This window comes from Lotus japonicus, chromosome 3 (genome assembly GCF_012489685.1).
Source record: "Lotus japonicus ecotype B-129 chromosome 3, LjGifu_v1.2".
Taxonomy (NCBI): Eukaryota; Viridiplantae; Streptophyta; class Magnoliopsida; order Fabales; family Fabaceae; genus Lotus; species Lotus japonicus.
The window spans coordinates 16,700,813-16,723,722 of NC_080043.1; the positions used below are offsets into that span (position 1 = coordinate 16,700,813).

Genomic DNA, 22,910 nt, shown 5'->3' on the forward strand with positions numbered 1-22,910 from the left:
CTAAGGAGGACGTCCGGGGAACTTGCTGAGTTCAGGAGCTTTATTTTGGATTGGACTGGGATGTTGAGCTTGGATGGAGAGATTAGCTAAGGTAAGGGTAACTCAGTTTTAGTGCGTCCTTGAGTCTTGCATGTATTTATCGCACTGCATGCGTTTGAGATGAAGATGTTTATATTGATTGACATTTGATTTTGATTATTTTTGCTGAACTGGGAAAATGTTTTCTGGAGGCTTCGGCCGAGTGAACTTATTGAGACGTGTGTCTCCGTTTTCTGAGAGGCTTCGGTTGTTTACTGGTTTCTGTCATTACTGCTTTCTAGTGGATATGACATGATTATGTTTTATAGCACTTAATTATTGTTTCATCGCTCAATAAAGCTTGATGTGTTTGTGCGAATGTTGTAATTATGAATAACATGTGGTTACTTTAGATTGGTCCTTAGTTGGGCTTTGTTGTTGACTGACTTGACATATATGACTTGGTTTTTAAGTGGCAATGAGGTGGGGTGTGGTCCCGCGTGATTATCCCATCTTGCGAGATGTCCTAAAGTGGCGATGAGGTGGGGTGTGGTCCCGCTTGATTGTCCCGTCTTTCGAGACGTTATACAGTGGCGATGAGGTGGGGTGTGGTCCCACGTGATTGTCCCATCTTGCGAGATGTCCTAAAGTGGCGATGAGGTGGGGTGTGGTCCCGCGTGATTGTCCCATCTTGTGAGATGTCCTAAAGTGGCGATGAGGTGGGGTGTGGTCTCGCGTGATTGTCCCGTCTTGCGAGACGATATTGATCGATCCATTTTTGTAGCAGCATATAGTTGCATTATAGGGCAATAATATTTGCTTCTGTTGTTTTGGTTGATAGCTGATTTGATGTTATATTGTTGAGGTTGTTGATATCTAATTTGATGTTATATTGTTGAGGTTGTTGATATCTGATTTGATGTTATATTGTTGAGGTTAATTTGATGATATGTTGTTGATATTGTCTATATCTGATTTGATGATATGTTGTTGATATTGTTTATATCTGATTTAATTATATGTTGTTGATATTGTTTATATTTGATTTACTTACATGTTGTTGATTATGTTATGTCTGATTTAATTATATGTTGTTGATATTGTTTATATCTGATTTACTTACATGTTGTTGATCATGTTTATATCTGATTTAATTATATGTAATTGATTCTGTTTATGTATGATTAAATTATATGTTGTTGTTTATGTACCAAAAAAAAAAAAATTATATGTTGTTGGTTTTGTTGATATCTGAGTTAATTCAAGTTGCTAGTTTATTTACCATGCTAGGTAATTAAATGTGAATAGCATGTTTTTCTCTTTCATATGTGGTAGTTGCATGGAGTTAACCCTTTCTGCTTGCTACTTGTTGTTTGGGCGTTTAACGCTATTAGGCGATGAAGAGCGTTCCGATGATGCTTAGCTATGATCGAGATGGTGGAGGGACAGTAAGCGGCGGAGCAGAGATGAAAGAAGCTGTTTGATTTTCTTTTAGTAGTTTATGCTTTGAGTCTTCTTCAAACTCTGAAAACTCTTTTACTGGAACCCTGTCTTAGCCATTGTTTAAGTGTGCATACTTATTTTGGAACCCTACTTATGTCTTTGTAAGTTACTATTACTATATGTCGGGAACGAGTTGTTTAATTATGACTATGTTATGTTTTCAACTATGTTTAGTTTGTTTTCAAAAAAATATATTTATATCATGTTTTCTTTAGGATTTCAAATTAGTCCTTAGACTTTGTTAGATTAGTCCAGAGGAGAGAGCGGGATCGAGAGAGAGATCCAGAACGAGATCGAGAGAGAGAGAGAGAGAGAGCGAGTCTGAGAGATTTGGGGTTGTGGGGTGAGGTTGGGGTGAGGTGAGGTTGAGGAAGCCATGGAATGAGGAAGGAGGAAGATGAAAGAAGAAGAAAGAAGAAGAAGCGTGAAAGAGGAAGAGAGATGGTCGAGTGAGAGAGAGAGAGAGAGAATTGAGTGAGTGAGAGTCTGAGAGATTTTTCATTTTTTATTATTATTAAGTTTTAATATTTTATTATTTTTTATTAGAAAAATGATTTTTTTATGAAATTAAATAAGTGTCACGTCAGCATTCTGTTTGGTCAACAGACGAAACCTAACGGAAGGACGTTAATCGCACGTTTTAGAATCGTCAGAGACCTTGACCGCACGTTTTATACACGGGGGGTGCAGATTGCACATTTATGAAACATCAGGGGCCTAAAGTGGAATTAAGCCCTTTCTTAGCCATTCTTGGCTAAGTTTCTTTATAGCACTTCGGATGTGAATCCTTTTCTTAGTTATGTTTAAGTTCCGAGTTTTGTATGAACATGGTCTTATGTCTATGAACCTTTTCTCTACTTATTTTCAAGCTTGAGTCATCGCAAGTTTTTTTATTATTCTATTTATGAACGAGAGTTAAAATAAATTAAGAGACATAGAATTAGATTGATTTGTTTATCCATTTCTTAGAGATAAGGGTGAGAACCTATAGTGGTGTCCTGATTAATAAGAACTTCATTCTCATGTTAATTATTTTAGGTGCTAGAGATAGACCTTTAAAATTAATTTGAAAGTTTTGCTTGTGCATGACCAATGACAAGTAGGGATTACAGCTAGATCACCATAGATTGAATTCCAAAAGTTCCATACATGCTCTGTTTTCTTGAGCATAACCTGAATTGGTGAAGCAAACTCCAAGTGCTTGCTTTAATCATAACAAAGTTCAGCTTTTATAATCGTTTCTTTTACCAAGTTTAACCAACGATCAAAATCATATTTGCAATTTGCTTTTTCTTGTCTTAAAAGCGAATTCCTCTTGCAATTTGGTTCTACATATAATCTCTGAGGTTCGACAATCTTTTATATTATTTCGAACAATTCGTGCACTTATGGAACACGTATTAGTGGCATTATGTTCCAAAGTTCTCTCCACCCGAGAAGCAGTAATAATTTCATAAACAAAAACCTACTTAATGGTGTATGATAATATGCCCTCACAACTGGAGAGGGGTGGGAGAACTTGTGTTGAAATGAGCATTGTGGCTGTAACTTTAGAGGATAAAGGAGAAAGATAAGTTGGTTGCGGCAAAGACAATATTGGAGAGGAGTGGGAGAACTTGTGTTGTGTGAGGCACTGAAAGAAAGTGTCGTACAATGATGTTGTGGTTCTGAGTGGGTGGCCGGAGTTGGAGAATAAGTGGCCGAAAGTGGTGATGATGAATGACTAGTCAAAAGGACATGTTTGCAATTATGAAAACTTTTAAATGATAAAATACCTAAAACACCGCATTTTGTTGCATGATATACCTTAAGTGACTCATAGTAGACATCACCATGAAGATTAGTCCGTATAAGGTGACCACTTCCAAAGCGGTCCTCCATGCTCCAATCAAAAGACCTAGTATTATCCAGTTTATAATTAATTTAAGTTATTTTCAAAATTGTCCAAAAGTTTTGGTTATTCTCATTTTGGACCTCCATCTTCAACTTAATCCTTCCAAGTCCCAACTGCTTTACAAAATACAGACAGAGAAACCACGTTACCATCTTCCTCAACTGAGGACCACCGAGCCGGCCCTCCACCGTTTCTTCTCACTGTCTGTGATCATTGCCAGTGCCCACATTGATGGAGACCGGTGAACCACGTTCAAAGATTCCAACACAAAGGTCGATTTTCTTCGCACGGTCTTTTAGCATTTCACCAATTATAATACTATTACAAGTCTTTGTTTACTGAATCGATTGTTAATATATCAAATTTCAACATGGTGAACCACTTGACGGACCCTGTGTCGTCTTGTACACACGGAATCTTGGTCGGTATCTTATCTATACAACTACCCATGGACTCTATCACTGCATGCATTTGCAACATCAAGAACCATTCCCACTTGACAGATTCCGACACAAAGGTCGATTTCTTCGCACTTTCTCGAAAGGTTTCCACCAATTATAATAATTAATAATATTATAAGTTTTGGTTACTGAATCAATTTGTAATGCATGATTGGCACCACGGGCAGTTTAATATTACAAGATTGGTTACATGCACACGGTATCCTTGTCCGTATCTTATGTATACAAGTATACAACTACGTACCCATGGACTCTATGCATCACTGCTTGCATTTGCAACATCAAGAACCATTCTCACTCTATGTCTCTCTCACGCCTGATCAATCCACTCTCTTCCACTTCAGGTCTGTTCCTTTTTGTTGAGTATGACTCATAAGCATTTGCATTATTAGTATCCTTTGTAATACTGAAACCTAATTATTGTATTCATAACAAATCAAGAAACGGAAATATAGTTGCTCTATAGTCGCAGACGTAGGCAATTTGGTCGAACAGCGTGGTCAAAACTTTTGTGTGTTTCTCTCTACTATGTTCTATATTCGTGTTGTTGTTCTAACACTTTTTCCCCATTTTCTGTCTGTCTTGCACCACCGTTCGCTGCTAACGGAATCCACCGCCTAGCTAGACTTCTAGGAAGAATTTCGACACAAGAAGCCGTTACCATGGTCCTACGAACCATCAGCTTTGATACCACTTGTAGGGGATTCAAGCACCTCGATTGCACGAAATAGTAGAGCGAGAAATCACAGATAAAGCACACAACATCTTTGGTCACGTAGTTCGGCCAAATTGCATGCTGCTATAGCTCTTTTGTATTACTTGTGGCATGAAGCATGTGGTACCAAGTAGAACTTTTAGGGTTACAGAGTTTACATATTTATAGGATACTACCAACCCTAGTAAAACATCATAAAATCTTCTTAAACTCATATACAATCCCCTTAAATCAAATCATAATAAACTGAACATATTTAACCCAAAATAAAATTGAAACAAATCTGAAACAAATCTTTCTGATTTTTTCTCTTTCTAATGAGCCAAAAACCCAACAATATTCATACCATCCCCTTTCGCACTTTCTATTTGTGATAATTTTGCTCCACACTTATAAGTGTGGTGTTGTGTAATTGGTTTTCGCACACATAGATAAATTTGGGTGGCGAGAAAATGAAAAGGGGTGGCATTAAAACCAATTCCCTTTAGTGGCAGTTTGCACACTGGGTGGGTTCTGTTCTTGTGCTAAAGAAAGGGGTAAATCATTGAATTATATATTCTAAGAGCCATTGATGAGTAAGCTTTGGAATAAAAGTTTATTCATGGGTAATCTAGATTTTCGGTGTATATATTAAAAGATAGGTTGAAAGCGCATTAAGTTCAAACCATAGTTACCCGATTCGCGGTACGCTCTGGTACGAGGTATGGGTGCGGGAACGTGGAACGCGACCTGTAAAGTATTCGGTATGAGGGGGGTATACAGAGTTGGTTCGCCATTTGGGTTTGCGGTTCATTCTAATTTATTAATTAGTACGTTTAGTGTAAATTTTTTCACAAAAAATTAAAAAATATTAATCTTTATAAATAACTATATGAAAACCAATCAATTATTAAATATTTTCTATGTAAGCAGATGATTGTAATGGAACGCGACATTAGTAAGTAAAAGGAGTTTATACTTTATAGCCGTTTCACCCGATTAAATTGGACGGCACATTGAATTGCAAAATTTTCTATGTAATCAAATCTTTATTTTCCAATAGTTGTTTAAGAATTTTCTTTTATCGATAATTGAAAAGTCATTATAACTATTATATTATAGAGTATAACTTCATCTGCAACAATAAATGCTTTATGTTTCCCATATAAATGGTACAAGATTCTAAAATTTGAACTCTAAAGTCTAAACAAGTTATTGTAATACATTTTCCGGAACACAACTGTTGGAGTACCAGTACATGAACCATTGTGAACCGGTACGTAAATGTACCGCGAACCGGTTCACATGAATTGGAACGCGGTTCTTGGGCTAAATGACGAATTTGGTAACTATGGTTCAAACAAACATCATGGGTTGGGGATGCCATGCTATAAAAATGTTTATGAGTTGTTCATCCCCAACTGTTCAGATATATTGCAAAACATGAACGGAAATGTTAAGCTTGTATTCTTAGCAAGCATCATTAACTTTCTAGTAGTAAGAACAAAAAAATTCTTTTTTAAGCTTCATTATTTCCTGGAAGGTCTGATATGATTTCCTCCATAACAGTAGGACTTTGGTATGACATGCATATTTTGAAGTCCCCCCCCACCGTTTCATATAGTTTTCTGTGAGAAGTAATAAGAAAAGGAAAATATGGTTTTTATTGCTTGCAGTGCCTTGATGACACTAAGGAAAGAATCAGGAACATGTTCAACAAGGTTGAGCTTTCTATTTCTTCTTATGATACAGCTTGGGTGGCGATGGTTCCTTCTTCAACTTCGTCCGGTGCCCCGCTTTTCCCTCAATGCTTAAACTGGTTGTTAGATAGTCAACTCTTTGATGGCTCCTGGGGTCTTCCTGATCGCCATCCATTGTTGATGAATGATGCTCTCTTATCTACTTTAGCATGTATCCTTGCATTAAAGCAATGGGGTATTGGTGAAGATCTAATGGACAAGGGTACTTTACTCTTCTACTAGCAATTAATTTTTCTACTGTTATAGAAATGAATTTTCCTTGATATTCCTGCAGGTCTTAAATTTCTTGAGTCAAATATTACCTCAATCAATGATGAGAACCAACACACTCCCATAGGATTTGATCTACTTTTTCCTTCTATGATTGAATATGCACAAAATTTGGGAATCAACCTTCCAATTGGAGCTATAAGCTTGGAAGCAATGATCCGGAAGAGAGAGATAGAGCTCCAAAGGTATTATTTTTGTTTTCTCTTGGAAATATTTTTTACTACATTGGAAATATTTCTGATATTCAAGATTCTTTTAATAACTTGTAGGTGCTAAGAATTTAAAATTAGAGAGATATTATTTTCTATTTTAATAACCGACTTCTTTCTGCTGCATTTTTCTTCCCTTAGAGGCAGTCATAGCAATTCAGAAGGGTGGAGAGCATATCTAGCATATGTTTCAGAAGGAATGTTGAACTCACAGGACTGGAGTGCAATAATGAAGCATCAAAGGAAGAATGGATCTTTGTTTAATTCACCTTCTACAACAGCAGCTGCATTTCAGCACCTTAAGAATGCTGATTGTCTTAGTTACCTCCAATCTGTGTTAGAAAAGTTTGGGAATGCAGGTACATTTTCAGACTCCTGTTCTGTATCTATTTACTGAAACTAACTTTTTGTATATTAATGGGCCCTTTTGTTTTTCAAAAATTCAGTTCCAACAGTTTCTCCTCTGGATATATATGCCCGTCTCTATATGATTGATAATCTTGAAAGGTTGGGCATTGATCATCATTTCAAATCGGAAGTTCGAAGTGTATTGGAAGAAACACACAGGTAATAATCCATTTGAGATGCTTGCACGGTTGCACCTGTTCAAGTAAAATACTTAATGTAAATAACTGGAGAAGTAGCAAAGAAACTATAAATGTGTCTGATGAAAATATTCATCAGCGCTTGATAGTAAATTAGAAGGCACTCTAGCATTACAGAAACTTTTAACTTTTGTCCGTTGAATCTCACTACATTTAACTTCTGGAAAAATAGATATTGGATGCAAGGAATGGAAGATATTTTCTTAGACCCCACCACCTGTGCAATGGCATTTCGTATGTTGCGTCTCAATGGCTATGATGTATCTTCAGGTTGGATCATTTGTTACATTTTAGTAGTTAAGACTTTTTATCTAAAGAAAAAAGACCAACATAGCTAATCTGTATGTTGTCTTTGCAGATCCATTTTATCAATATTCTGAAGATAAATTTTCCAATTCCTTGAAAGGGTACTTGAAGGATGTTGGTGCTATTTTAGAGCTATATAGGGCTTCACAAGTCATTATACATCCTGATGAATCAGTTTTGGTGAAACAAAGTTCCTGGACAAGACAGCTTCTGAAGCACTATTCTTCCCCTCATCGTGTATATGCTGATAAACTTCGTAGTCATGTTTACCACGAGGTACTTTCCTGTCTGAATCTTTCACAAAAGCTAGCTACATATTTTCCTAAATTCTTATAACCCTTTCTGATAACTGCATTGTATTTACACTTTAGGTCAATGAGGCTCTTAATTTTCCTTATCATTCAAATTTGGAGCGTTTGTTAAACAGAAGATCAATAGAGCATTACAATGTAGAAGAAATAAGGATTTTAAAAACATCATACAGGTGGGCCTATGGTCGTATATTTTTTCCCCCATGTCTCATGTCCCTTTTCTTTTCTGATATCAAATTCTTGATTGTTAGTATGGCCCAGATCTTGCAATCTTGCAAACCAAGAAACTCTAAATCTAGCAGTAGAAGACTTCAATATTTTCCAATCAATACATGGTAAAGAGTTCAAGCAACTTGCAAGGTATATGTTTCTTTTCCTTTCATTTTCCCCTTTTATTTATCACATATTTGGTCTGGCTAGATATCAATATAGAAAGATCATAATCATAGCTGAGGTAATAGTATTGCAAACACCAATAATTTTAATTTTATCTTCTTCATGCTTTTCTTCTGGCCTGAAGTCATTAAGGGATCTAGGTTATTTTGTTTATGCTAGTAGTTATGCTTTATTTTGTGAAAATATTATTTCAATGTGTGTCATAAAGACAGAACATGCTTTTCCACAAATGTGACCTAACTATATCCCATCATATGCAGGTGGTATACTGAGAGCAGGCTTGACAAACTAAAGTTTGCAAGGAGTAAACTGGCCTATAATTGCTTCCTCTGTGCAGCTACTCTATTTTCTCCTGAACTATCTGATGCTCGCATCTCAATGGTGAAAAATGGGGTGCTTGTAACAATTGTTGATGATTTCTTTGATGTTGGAAGTTCTGAAGAAGAGCAAGTGGACCTTATTCAACTAGTTGAGCAGTATATTTCTTTTCTTAGTTACATCTGCATGCCCTTGATTTCTTTTGAATTCTATTATAACTTTTCTGCTCAAAAAGTGATGTTATGGAAATGAAACTGTAGGTGGGATGCAGATATCAACACTTTGTGTTGTTCGGAGACAGTTAAGATAATATTTTCTGCGATTCACAGCACAACTTGTGAGATTGGGGAGAAATCAGTTAAGCGGCAAGGACGTAACGTGAAAGATGATGTTATCCGAAATGTGAGATTTTCCTTCATCCTTCTCTTCCTATTTTTCGACAAATGTTATTGTGATTTTCCAGTACATTCAAATGTAAATGAAAAGTGGATTTAGCCCTGCAGCTGCATCCTCTCCCCATTGAAATGAAAGAATTCTAATGATAAATATTGTCCCTGCAAGACCCTTGAATATGGCCCTACCATATGTTCTGAATGTAGATGAAATATTTGTGAGAATTTTCTCCTAAGTTTACTTCAAGGACATGAAAATTGAAATTGTATCATAAAGGCCTAATGGCGATCAACCGGTTCAGGTTTTTCTTAATTACCGGACTGAACTGACTTTGTTTTCTTTGCAGTGGCTGAATTTGATGCGGTCTATGTTTACAGAAGCTGAGTGGTTAAGAAGCAAGTTTGTTCCAACAATTGATGATTATATGCAAAATGCGTTCGTATCATTAGGCTTGGGAGCAATTGTCCTTCCAGCCCTCTATCTCTTAGGACCTAAGCTTTCAAATGAAGTTACTGAAAGTCATGAACTGAATAGTCTGTTTAAGCTCATGAGTACTTGTGGGCGTCTTCTCAATGATATCCGCACATTTAAGGCAGCACATGTTGGAAGATCTTCTTCTAATTCCGGTAGGCCTTTTGCAAAGAAGAACACCGTTTGAAGCATGGTATGGTTACAAACCTGAATTGCTTAATTTGAAGACATTTGGCTGCTTGTGTTTCTCTCACATTCCTCATGTAAAGAGAGACAAACTAGACAAGAAAGCAGAATCTGGGATTTTTACAGGATCTATTTTCCACATCAGAATAAAATAATTGTTAGTAGGGATGTTAAATTCATGGAGTCAGATAGCTGGAGTTGGGAAGATGAAAATAAATCTGAATTCCAGGAGGAGAATGAAGATGTGGATGATGAACCAGTCAGAGGAACAAGATTACTTTCTGAAGTTTATCAAAGGTGCAATCTTGCTGTCATGGAGCCTGCTGGATATGAAGAAGCTGCAACTGATCAAAAGTGGATAAATGCAATGATGGAGGAGCTGAAAATGATTGAAAAAAATCAGACATGGGAGTTGATGGACAGACCAAATCATAAGAAAGCCATTGGAGTCAAGTGGGTTTATAGAACCAAGCTTAATCCTGATGGTTCTGTGAACAAGCATAAGGCAAGACTTGTTGTCAAGGGTTATGCCCAAATGTTTGGGGTGGATTTCTCTGAAACATTTGCCCCAGTTGCAAGGTTGGATACAATAAGGCTGCTGCTTGCACTTGCTGCACAAAATGATTGGATTGTACACCAATTGGATGTCAAATCAGCCTTTTTGAATGGATACTTGGAGGAAGAAATTTTTGTTGAACAACCAGAAGGATTTGTTCTTCAAGGACAAGAAGATAAGGTTTATCGATTAAAGAAGGCATTGTATGGCTTAAAACAAGCACCAAGGTCTTGGTACAGCAGAATTGATACACATTTAGAAAGCTTAGGCTTCGTGAAAAGTCTAAGTGAGTCTACCTTATATGTTAAAAAGGTGGATGAAGATATACTTGTGTTATCTCTATATGTTGATGATCTATTCGTTACAGGAAGTAGCAAGAAGATGATTGACAAGTTTAAAAAAGAAATAGAAGATGTCTTTGAAATGACCGATCTTGGAAAGATGACATTCTTTCTTGGTATGCAAGTGCAGCAAAAGCAACATGAAATATTTGTGTGTCAGGAAAAGTATGCAAAGGAAGTCCTCAAGAAGTTCAACATGGAAGAGTGCCATCCAACAGCTACTCCAATGAATCAAAAGGAGAAGTTTTGCAAAGAAGATGGAGCTGAAAAGATTGATGAAAAGCTGTACAGAAGCTTAATAGGATGCTTGATGTATTTAACAAGTACCAGACCAGATATCATGCATTCAGTGAGTTTGCTATCAAGGTACATACATTGTCCAAGTGAAATTCATTTTCAAGCAGCAAAAAGAATTCTTAGATATGTTAGAGGAACCACTGATTATGGAATAAGATACAGGCAAGTAAAAAGCTTCAGCTTTCATGGTTATTCTGATAGTGATTGGGCAGGATGTGTTGATGACATGAGAAGCACCTCTGGTTATTGTTTTACTCTTGGTTCTGGAGTTTTTTCATGGTGTTCTAAAAAGCAAGAAATTATAGCTCAGTCTACAGCGGAAGCCGAGTATGTAGCTGTTGCTGCTGCTGTGAATCAAACTCTTTGGATTAGGAAAATCATGGCAGATTTGCACATGGAACAACATGGTAGCACTCAGATTTTGGTGGACAATCAGGCTGCAATTGCAATATCCAATGATCCAGTGTTTCATGGAAAAACAAAGCACTTCAAGATAAAGCTTTATTTTCTAAGAGAGGTTCAAAGGGAAGGAGAAGTGAAGCTAATCTACAGCAAGACAGAAAATCAAGTAGCTGATATCCTAACCAAGGCACTTCCAAAATCCAGATTTGAGTTCTTGAGGCAAAAGCTTGGAGTTTGCAGTTCCAAAGTCAAGGAGGAGTGTTGATTGATTGACTTTGAAATAAACAAACAGCAGAAGATTAATTTTTCTGCTATTATTTAGGAAAATAACAGTCTTATTGACTGATAAGATAGAGCTGTTTCAGCTTCTATTTTTTAGGCTTTCATCTAGTAGTTGTTATGTTTTTGAATTTGAATTTTATGTTGGTGATTTTGCTGTATAAAACCAGTTGCTATGCTGCTGAATAAAAATATGCTTTATGCTCCCAATTCTCTACTATCGTTCTTCTCTTCTACCCATACTATATTTTTAAAATAACCAACATAATGTTCCAATTCTGCTGCAGAGAGAATCTGAGGAAGGGAAATTGAATGCAGTGACTCTGCATATTGTTCATGGCAATGGAGTTGTTACTGAAGAAGAAGCCATTGACAAGATAAAGGGTATTATTGAGGATAAGAGAAGGGAGCTCCTGAGATTAATTTTGCAGGAAAAAGGAAGTGTAGTTCCTAGAGCTTGCAAGGATTCGTTTTGGAAAATGATGAAAGTGTTGCACCTAGTTTACATGAAGGATGATGGATATACTTCAGAAGAGATGCACTCTAGTGTAAATGCAGTATTGAAAGAGCCAATTGTCCTTGGTGATTTGTTGGTAGATTCTCAGCAGAACCTTAGCCCTCTGTTAAAGCCACAAGTGGTGTGATGCCTCAGTTCAATTACTTCACAGACACGGCAACTGTTCTTGCAACGTTTTAGGTAAATGAGGGGGGAATGATACTATCATCTGCAAAATTGTTTTTTTGGTAAATCTGCTTAATGGCATTGTGTATAGGCTTAAATATGTTTTTAGTCCCTGACTTTTAAAGAAGAATCTAATCAGGTCCCTATATAAAATTCTTAGCACTTAGTCCTTGGATTTCTTTTAATAGATAAAATTGTTTGTGTCCATTTTTTACTGATAATTGTGCACGTGATGACCAGGGGTGACTACGTGGACATTTTAGCACTTTTATAAAAATTTAATCACATTTGACCAAAGAATACCAATGAAAGAAAAACCCAAAAACCCTCTAAGACTCCCAAGAGCCGGCAACCAACCAAAACCTGCTCTTTAGACACTTATAACAACAACAGTCACATAAATAATATAACAGTTCAATCATTATGTAATGAATCATTTTCAAATTATGTAATATTTACAAAGGGATCATTCTCTCTAGGTTTCACATATTTTAACATTAATAAACAATGATCAACTAACATGTTGGCCCAAAATGTTTGGCCCAAAACGCAACAACTTTGGCCCAAAGCGCATGGGGCAGTCGAGTATGGAGCAAGGGAATTACGAAGAAACGCCAAGTTAGAAGAGTAGTCGAATTCGACAAAAGAACATTGGCAACCGCTGCTACAAACACGGGCACATTTAACACGTGCAGCATTGACTGAGTCAGTTTCTCACCACAATGATCGAGTACGTGGCCAATAAACAGTTAAGCAGTTGAGGAACACGATCTCCACCACCACGCATGGAACTTCCGGGACAAGCATCAGATCGTGGGGGGAAACCAGACCCACTAACCCATCCATCATAGAAGAAAACCGCCAAGGGCACGCGGGACATGAAGCTCTATAAATAGGAGAATCCAATTCAGAAAAGGGGTTCCCAACTCAGCTCTAAAAAGTCACTAAAAAGCTCTCATGTCCGCATCAAAGAGACTCAACGAGCCTAACGTGATCATGGAGGAGTATGTTGCCGAACCAGCACTTTACGATTCCTGCACTTAGATTTTCGAAGTTGTTGTTGTTACTGCTTTTGTTAGATTGGTTGTCGAATTTATAAGTTTGGGTTTGTGTAAAGATTTGAATTAATGAATCTTACTTTCAAGCACGATTGATTGTTTTGCATTTTGTTTTCGAATCTTCATTTCTTTTTATCTTTTGACACACGGTTGTCGAAAACCCAATTTCACACGCGCTTTGGCAAGACGTTTTCCCAAAAGAACCCTTAATTTGCAAACGCTTAAACTTTTTCCAGTCGAACTTGGAAGATGTTTGTTTACCAAATATCACGGTAAACAAATTGGCACACCTGGTGGGACCGTTTTTGTGAAAACCAAGTTTTACAGAAGCGTTTTGTGTGAAGTTCTAGTGTGAAGTTTTATCGTTTTTGCTGCTTGTTTACTTGCGTGAGTTGGTTTATGCACTTGAGAAGCGGCAGGACAATAAGTATGGTGAACAATCGAGGTAGGACCTCCCCACAGGGATCCAATGTGGTGAATCAGAATAGCCCCGGTGGGAGAAGTAGTAATAATGAGGAGGATTTGCCCCCTGGGACGAATCTTGGCCTCATATCACCACCTCAGGGTGTAATGATGTCAACCGTGGCTGAGATACCTATCTCTACCACGGCTCAGGTCGTGACAATGCCAACTGTGACGAGAGGAGTGGCCAACGTGGCCCAAACATCCTTTATGCCAAACCTTCCTCCGCCTACGAGAGATATGCCATTTGGCATGCCTACATCATTGATGCATGGCTTGCAGGGCAATTATTCGACGTTCTCCGAGAATGTGCCACCTTTTGGGATGCCTCCATTCGGGGCAAATGGCACAGTGATGAATTTAGGAAATCGAGTGAGCCGTCCTAGCTTTGCCACGGGGCAAAGTTCACAAATGTACATGCCCACGGGTATGAACTCTCGGTCACTTCAGGCTATCAGGCAGCAGTTCGACGATAGCCAGCACGAGATGGTTAACATGTTATCTCGACAGATGAGGGAAATCTTCAACCCTTTGATCCAGAACATAAATGCCAACAACCAAGAGTTAGCCCATCAGATGGGGCGTTTGGCGACAGCATTAGGAGCACAAAACGAGGTAGCACCTCTGCCGAGAATTGAACCAATTCCACCAGCCGCAATCCCAGCTCGTGGGCCCGTACAACCCTACCAACACGTAGGACACAACCCTTTGTTCGAAGAAAATGAAGGGGGACCACCGGGGCCGCAGAACGTATACATGGTAAATAGGGATGAGCACGCTGATGGAGTGATGGAAATTATTCGACAACAAAATGCTGGGGGTCAACAAAACGTTGCTGCTGTGGTCGAACACTTGCTAAATCAGCACGATTTTAATGTAGGTTTTGCTAACAGACCCCATTTTATTTCAGCCTTCACTGAAGAGGTTCTCGATGCGGAACTCCCTAGAGGTTGGAAAGTCCCAAAGTTCACTAAGTTCTCTGGGGACTCAGGGGAGTCTACTGTAGAACACGTGGCGAGATACCAGATTGAGGCTGGAGCCCTGACCATTAACGAAAATTTGAAAATGAAGTACTTTCCAAGTTCTTTAACTAAGAACGCGTTCACATGGTTCACAACCCTTGCTCCTAGGTCAGTCCACACTTGGACACAATTGGAAAGGATTTTCCATGAGCAGTTCTTCAGAGGGGAGTGCAAAGTGAGTCTAAAGGATCTGGCTAGCGTCAAAAGAAAGAATGCCGAATCTATTGATGACTATCTGAATAGATTCAAGATGTTAAAATCTCGATATTTTACTCATGTCCCAGAACATGAGTTGGTTGTTTTGGCCGCAGGTGGTTTAGAGTATTCGATTAGAAAGATACTCGACACGCAGTATATTCGAGATATGTCTCAACTCGCTGATAGAGTAAGGCATGTCGAATTACTCAAAGCGGAGAAAAACGATGAAAGAGCTAAGACAACTCACAAATGGCCTAAAAAAGAGAAAGTGACCTACATAGATACAGAACTGGTGTGCCCAACACAGTACAATTGCCACGAGGTCACCTCCGAAGTCGACATTAACGACATCAATCTGGCTGAGCTCCAGCCAGGAGACCCTTATGTGTGCAAGGCATTAAAGCCTTATGAAAACAAGTTGGGAGAAGAATCTCCCAAAGACAGCATTCCTACTGTCAAAACTTATACTTTTGATGTCACCAAATGTGATGCAATTTATGACATACTTGTCTCCGATGGGTTAATTGTGGTCCCTAAAGACCAAAAACAGCCTTCTCCTGAACAGAAGAAGGGCAACAAATACTGTAAGTATCATAACTTTTTTGGCCATTGGACCTCACAGTGTGTTCGTTTCAGGGACCTTGTTCAAGGAGCACTGGATTCTGGCAGGCTCAAATATGGCGAAAAGACTAAAGGCCAAGTGAAAGTCGACTCAGATCCACTCCAGAAAGCTGAAGCCAATTATGTGGAGCCCCTCCACATTTGCATGGTAGACATCACCGAGAAGCTCGACTCCGGCTTGATTCTGGAAGAAACAGAAACAAAAGAGGTGGCAGTCGAAGCACCAGTTGAAGAAGTTAGCTTGGAAGAGGTTTACCCCAAAGCGGGAGAAACTTTTATCGAGTTCCTGTCTCGAAGCCAAGATGAAGAAAATGAAGTCATGCTGTGCCCTAGATGCAGCGCTGTTTTCAACAAGTCAGCGGCCAAGGCTTACCAAGACTCTGAAATGAAGAGGCATTATCAACAACAAAAAGCACCTGTGGCCAGAAGATTGACTTTCCCTCATGAAGAGGTCGCCACCCATATGGATCAAGATCGAAAAGGGAAGAGCAAAACTTATCTCCCCAATGCTGAGGTGCCAAAAAACAAATGGTTCCGGTCAGCACCACCTTAACCAAAGCCAAGGCAGAAATGGCAGAAAATCGACTTGGGCCAAGGATCTTCATACGTTAACAATTCTCAGGTGTCAAGAAACTACTCCTATGGCTCGAGGAACTACTATGGGCCAGAACAGATGACCAGGACCCAATTCCGACGCTTCTTAAGGAAAAGAAAGGCGGAGCGAGAAAGGGGTGGTAAATTTCGATCCCTGTGGGATATCAAGCCTGCAGATGCCTCCGAAAACAAGTCAAGCGTGGCATCTATCATCAATCATCTAGACCAAGCCATCAAGCAAGGGATGACCCTGCCAAACCCCATTCAAGAGAAGGCAAATGTGGCTGCTGGGGATGAAGATGAAGATGAAGACATGCTAGAGGACTTCGACGAAAGTGATGGGGAAGACCTCAACATCATTTGCATAGTGTCCATACTCCCGGCTGACTTCGACCGAGTCTCAGAGGTCATTGAAGGCGACGAGGACTACTATGTCGAGGAAGAGGCAGATGATAACCCGTTATGCTATTATGTCATGCAGAGAGGAGCTGTTGAAGACGACAGGGTTATTTTCCAAAGGCCTTCAGAGCACATGAAGAGTCACTTGAAGCCACTATTTGTGTGGGTCAAAGTGGAAGACAAAGGAGTCAATAAGATACTTGTCGACGGTGGTGCTGCTATCAACCTGATGCCCAGGTTCATGATGAAGAGGTTGGGCAAGATAGCGACAGATTTGATTCCCCATGACATGGTTTTATCAGACTATGAAGGCAAAACCAGCACCTCCATGGGTGCGATCATGCTGAATATTACAGTAGGGACAGTGAGTAGATCGACCTTGTTCATTGTGGTGCCTTCAAAGGCCAACTACAATCTTTTATTGGGCAGAGAATGGATCCATGGAGTAGGGGCAGTTCCTTCTACCCTACATCAGAGAATCTCCATATGGAAAGCAGATGGAGTTGTCGAGAATGTGCAAGCTGACCAAAGTTACTATTTGGTGGAAGCAGGCTATGTCGACAAGAAGAATTTTGAGAAGAGTTTAGCTACAATTGCTCCACTTGACACAGTGGCCAATCAGTATTTTAATCCTTACTCAGAGTATTCAGTGACGCTAGACCCAATTCGAGGATTGCACCTCAATGAATCATGCAAGGCGGATGCTATGAGTGGATGGCACAGTGACGAGGAAGAAGTTGCTACTAAAGAAGTGGCAAGTGATGAGGCTGCCACCAATGTGGCAACACAGCACAATGATGATTAATTCGAGCTTGGCTTGGATTTCGGCTTACGCAGCCGAAAATAGGATGAAAACGGCTCTAGAGGCCGACAAAATGGCTAAAAGTATGGCCGTTAAAGAAGGAAAGTTTCAAGTTATAGTTTCACCTGTCGAGATGCTGTCTCGGAATGAAGAAGACAACGCATGTGGAAACGAGCTAGGCAAAGAGGCTAAAGAAGACATGTGCGACTCGAGGTTGGATTGCATTTATGATGATGGCCCGTTGGGGTTCGAAAAACCTTTAGTGGACGCCACGAAAATGGAGGCTCAGGACCCTTTGGAGGAAGTAGATTTGGGAGATGGCTCAAAGAAAATGCCAACCTATATAAGTTCCTTGATCGACCCGGAGCTTAAAGGCAGGATGATCGAGTTGTTAAAAGAATTCAGAGATTGTTTTGCCTGGGACTACGATGAGATGCCCGGTTTGAGTCGAAACTTGGTGGAATTACAACTGCCAATCAAAGAGGACAGAAAACCAGTAAAGCAGCTGCCCAGGAGATTCCACCCAGACGTTCTAGTAAAGATCAAGGAAGAGATCGAGAGATTGCTGCGGTGCAAGTTTATCAGAGCGGCCAAATATGTTGAATGGCTAGCCAATGTAGTCCCAGTAATCAAGAAGAATGGTAAGATGAGGGTCTGCATAGACTTTCGAGATCTGAATGCTGCCACACCCAAGGATGAGTATCACATGCCCATAGCTGAAATGATGGTAGATTCAGCAGCAGACCATGAATACTTAAGCCTTCTAGATGGATATTCTGGCTACAACCAGATTTTTATTGCCAAGGAGGATGTGTCGAAAACAGCATTTCGATGTCCTGGTGCCTTAGGGACATATGAGTGGGTGGTCATGCCATTTGGTTTGAAAAACGCTGGTGCGACCTACCAGAGGGTAATGAATACTATTTTTCATGACTTTATTGAAACTTTTATGCAGGTTTACATTGATGGCATAGTGGTCAAGTCCCCCTCTAGGGATGAACACTTGTCACACTTAAGGAAGTCATTCGAAAGAATGAGGATACATGGCCTAAAAATGAACCCTCTTAAATGTGCATTTGGTGTAATTGCAGGTGACTTTTTGGGTTTTGTGGTACACAAGAAAGACATCGAAATCAACAAGAACAAGGCCAAAGCCATTCTTGACACAAGTCCGCCAACTAGCAAGAAGCAGCTGCAGTCGCTTTTGGGCAAAGTCAATTTCCTCAGAAGGTTTATTGCTAACCTTAGTGATAAAACTAAGCCGTTCTCATCCCTTCTTCGACTGAAGAGAGAAGACACTTTTCGCTGGGAAGCAGAGCACCAAAAAGCATTTGATGAGTTAAAAACCTATTTGGCAAACCCTCCTGTGATGATTCCTCCCATAAAAGGGAAGCCAATGAGGTTATATATCTCAGCTACAGATGAAACCATTGGCAGCTTGTTGGCACAAGAAGACGAAGATGGCATCGAAAGAGCCATATTTTATTTAAGTCGTGTGTTAAACGATGCTGAAACTCGATACACCATGATCGAGAAGCTGTGTTTGTGTTTATACTTTTCTTGTACCAAGCTGAAATATTATATAAAGCCAATTGATGTAATGGTTTTTTCTCACTTTGATATAATAAAGCACATGTTATCCAAGCCTATTTTACATAGTCGAATTGGTAAATGGTCTTTAGCATTAACCGAATATTCACTTACTTATGCCCCTTTAAAGGCAATTAAGGGGCAAGCAGTAGCTGATTTCCTGGCAGATCACACTTTGCCTGAAGAGATAGCTTATGTAGGATTACAACCATGGAAGTTGTTTTTCGACGGCTCAAGCCATAGGGAAGGATCAGGAATTGGTATGTTGATAGTGTCTCCGCAAGGCATCCCAACTAAGTTCATGTTTCGGATGCGGGAAAGCTGCTCCAATAACGAAGCTGAATATGAGGCTTTAGTCTCAGGCCTCGAAGTATTGTTGGCCTTGGGAGCAAAGAACGTCGAAATTAAAGGTGATTCGGAATTGGTTGTGAAGCAACTCACTAAGGAATATAAGTGCGTAAGTGAGAATTTGGCGAAATACTACGTAAAGGCCATGAGTTTACTGGCCAATTTCGACCAAGCAGGAATTAGCTACATACCTAGGCTAAGCAATCAAGAAGCTAATGAGTTAGCACAAATCGCTTCTGGGTACATGATAGATAAATTAAAATTGCAAGAGTTAATTAGGATTAAGGAAAAATTTAGTCCTCTGGATCTCGACGTTATGGCCTTCGATAACCTTACCCCTAATGATTGGAGAAATCCAATAGACGAATACTTGCAGAATCCTGTAGGGTCAACCGACAGGAAAGTCAAGTATAGGGCTCTAATTTATACCATCATAGGTAATGAATTGTTCAAAAAGAATGTCGACGGCACGTTGTTGAAATGCTTGAACGAGGACGACGCTTTCATAGCTGTATCAGCCGCTCACGACGGCCTATGCGGCGCTCACCAAGCAGGGGCAAAGATGAAATGGATGCTATTTAGGCAAGGGATGTATTGGCCAACTATCATGAAGGATTGCATCGAATATGCAAGAGGCTATCAAGATTGTCAGAAACACTCAGGAATCCAACACGTGTCAGCCAGCGAATTACATTCTATTATCAAGCCATGACCCTTTAGGGGATGGGCAATAAATTTAATTGGCGAGATTCACCCGGCTTCATCAAGGCAGCACAGGTATATTATTGTAGCAATTGACTATTTCACTAAATGGGTCGAAGCCATTCCACTACAGAGCGTGACACAAGAAACGGTGATCGAATTCATACAAAATCACATTGTGTATCGTTTTGGATTGCCGGAGTCACTCACAACTGACCAAGGTACAGTGTTCGTAGGACGAAAAGTGGTAGCCTTCGCCGAATCTTGGGGCATAAAACTTCTAACCTCGACCCCCTACTATGCGTAGGCAAACGGCCAAGTAGAGGCTGCCAATAAAACTCTAATAAGCTTGATTAAAAAGCACGTGGGTCGAAAACCAAAAAGCTAGCATGAGTCTTTAAGCCAAATCCTTTGGGCTTACAGAAATTCACCAAGGGAGGCGACGGGAACAACACCTTTTCGTTTGGCCTATGGCCAAGAAGCCGTGCTACCCGCAGAAGTATATTTGCAATCGTGCAGAATACAAAGACAAGAAGAAATTCCAAGTGAAGTTTACTGGAACATGATGCTAGACGAATTAGTAAATCTCGACGAAGAAAGGATCTTGGCACTAGACGTCTTAATGAGGCAAAAGGATCGCATAGCTAAAGCATACAACAAGAAGGTTAGAAATCGATCTTTTGTCACAGGAGACTACGTATGGAAGGTTATTCTCCCAATGGATAAGAAAGATAGGGCCTACGAAAAATGGGCCCCCAATTGGGAAGGGCCATTTAAAGTCGAGAAAACGCTACCTAATAACGCCTACGTGATTAAAGAATTAAGCAATCAACGACAATGCGTTACAATAAATGGCAAGTACTTAAAAGCATATAAGCCAATGCTGCATGAAATCAAAATCGAATAAAAGATAAGTGTCGAAATTGCCAAATTGGAAATGTTTCATTAATCGAGACGAACATTACAGATATGGCAAGATACAAAAAGAATTAAAAAGTCTAGAACGGAAGGCTAGATTTATATCCGTCATATCTAGCTTGCATGGGTTCCAGTCGATCCACCAGCGCCGCCATCTGGCCCTCAAGTCGAGCCTCCTTTTGACGAGCAGCTAGGTCTTCGAGAGAGACCGCAGATATCTCGACGGTTAATCGAACGAGACCTTCCGGGTCTTGTTGGCCCAATGAGGCTCCCGGAATTCTTCAAACAGAGGCTTAGCCTCCAAAAGTAACCCCTGGAACTCCTGAAGAGGGATTCTAACGCGTGCAACGATAGGCCTTTGGAGTAGTTGATCGATGAGCCCTAAAAGTTCATCGAGGCGGGAAGAAGATTCATACAAGCTTTGAAAGAGGTTATGCTGAAAGGCCATGTCTCTGATACGTTGGAGGATAAGTTTGCTAGCCATAATCAGAAACGAAGATGGTAGTAGCAGGAAGAAGATGAGAATGGAGAAAGGAGAAGTTACTGATGAAAAAAAGGTAAAAAACGGCTTTATTTATAATAGGAATGTAACAAAGAGCCGCATTTATGCATGACATGCAGTTGCCAAAGCGTTAACCAAACATGGTAGGCCACGTCGGCCACCACCGAGAGTGGAGGAAGTTCTTCAGTCGTTGAACACAAACTTGGTAAAAGAGCATCATAAATTACCCTACTTTCCAAGAAGTTGATTAATGGTTTGGAAGATGGAAAGTTAGATTGCATGCCAAGCTAAATGATACGAAATTCAGAAATACTACGCAGGAAATATTTTAACAAGGTAATGAGTAATTGACAATAAAAATTCAATCAGAAGGTAAGTCATGTCGATATCTTCAATATGAAATCCATTGCCAAACAAAGTCATAAGGGTTGGGAGCATTACAATATTGGCAGCAAAGGCCATACAAACACATGGCCATTACAAAAACAATGAATAAGAAATGTGAGTCCTAAATCCTCGACTTGAAAGCTTCCAGTTGAACCCCAGCAGCAGCAATCCTGGCATCCAAGCTTTGCTTCACACTTTGCTCCGCTGCAACCTCCTTGGAGAGTTGAGATGTCGACAACATCACATTTGCACACTCAGCAGCTAGAGTGTTCAGCCGGGAATTCACAACCGGACCCCCTTCAATCAGCGTTGCCTTCTCCTTCTCAAGCCTTGCCATTTCCCTTTGAAGCTCATCCAGTCGAGCATCAACACTTGACAACTCAGCCGCTATAAGAGTCTTCCTAGCAGTCAGCTTGAGAATCTCATCTTTTGCAGGCAAGAGCCCATTGGTGTTAGAAGCCACTTGTTCCTTCTTGGTCTTGATGAGCTTCTCCACAGTATTAGCCTTGTCAAGTGTGGCCAAAAGGTCAACCAAGAAAGTCTGAAGCTCAACAAGAGCATCTGCCTGAACTTGGTCAAGACGTTGGTTCAACAGGAAAGTAAGCATCTCTTTGACATCAAAGCCTGGTTGAGGGTTGGCCCGGACACTGTCAATGAAACCTTCGTCGAAGATCAACCCCTTCAGTTTACTTAAAGCTTCTTCAATCTGGCCAGCATTAACTACCCCGCTAGATTGAGCAGTCTCAGTAGTTTCAGGTTGACGTGGCGGAGAATCGAGATCCAGAGTGCCATCAAAGAAGCTCTGAAAAATGGTGAGTGGATCTTCAACCAAAAGAGCATTAAGCTTCTCACTGGAAGTGTGGGAAGAAGCGACTGTCTTGGAAGAAACTGAGCCTTCTTTGGCATGAGGAGAAAGCAAAGTAACCCTAGCATGTCGTTGAAGCTGCTGGGGAGA

At 40.0% G+C, this 22,910-nt stretch overlaps 2 protein-coding genes across 5 annotated transcripts; both read left to right on the plus strand.

Annotated features, from left to right (window-relative positions):
* Positions 1 to 4,110: 4,110 nt before the first annotated feature.
* On the plus strand, positions 4,111 to 12,545 carry LOC130749015 (ent-kaur-16-ene synthase, chloroplastic-like). Of its 4 annotated transcripts, XM_057602276.1 has the most exons (13): positions 4,125 to 4,220; positions 4,502 to 6,149; positions 6,247 to 6,532; positions 6,605 to 6,785; positions 6,951 to 7,168; positions 7,256 to 7,376; positions 7,587 to 7,684; positions 7,773 to 7,996; positions 8,092 to 8,204; positions 8,293 to 8,391; positions 8,688 to 8,903; positions 9,006 to 9,147; positions 11,958 to 12,544. In XM_057602276.1, the coding sequence occupies exons 3-13, from the start codon at positions 6,280 to 6,282 to the stop codon at positions 12,312 to 12,314; spliced, it is 2,022 nt and encodes a 673-aa protein (XP_057458259.1). In that variant the 5' UTR covers positions 4,125 to 4,220; positions 4,502 to 6,149; positions 6,247 to 6,279; the 3' UTR covers positions 12,315 to 12,544. The 4 variants fall into 4 exon arrangements, with proteins under 4 accessions (XP_057458258.1, XP_057458261.1, XP_057458259.1 ...); XM_057602275.1 differs by lacking the exon at positions 4,502 to 6,149 and having other exon boundaries at positions 4,111 to 4,220; XM_057602278.1 differs by lacking the exons at positions 4,502 to 6,149; positions 11,958 to 12,544 and adding an exon at positions 9,485 to 9,804 and having other exon boundaries at positions 4,111 to 4,220.
* Positions 12,546 to 17,581: 5,036 nt separating this feature from the next.
* LOC130743686 (uncharacterized) lies at positions 17,582 to 20,158 on the plus strand. The gene is made up of 3 exons (XM_057595917.1): positions 17,582 to 18,235; positions 18,464 to 19,049; positions 19,191 to 20,158. The coding sequence occupies exons 1-3, from the start codon at positions 17,582 to 17,584 to the stop codon at positions 20,156 to 20,158; spliced, it is 2,208 nt and encodes a 735-aa protein (XP_057451900.1).
* The last annotated feature ends 2,752 nt before the right edge of the window (positions 20,159 to 22,910 follow it).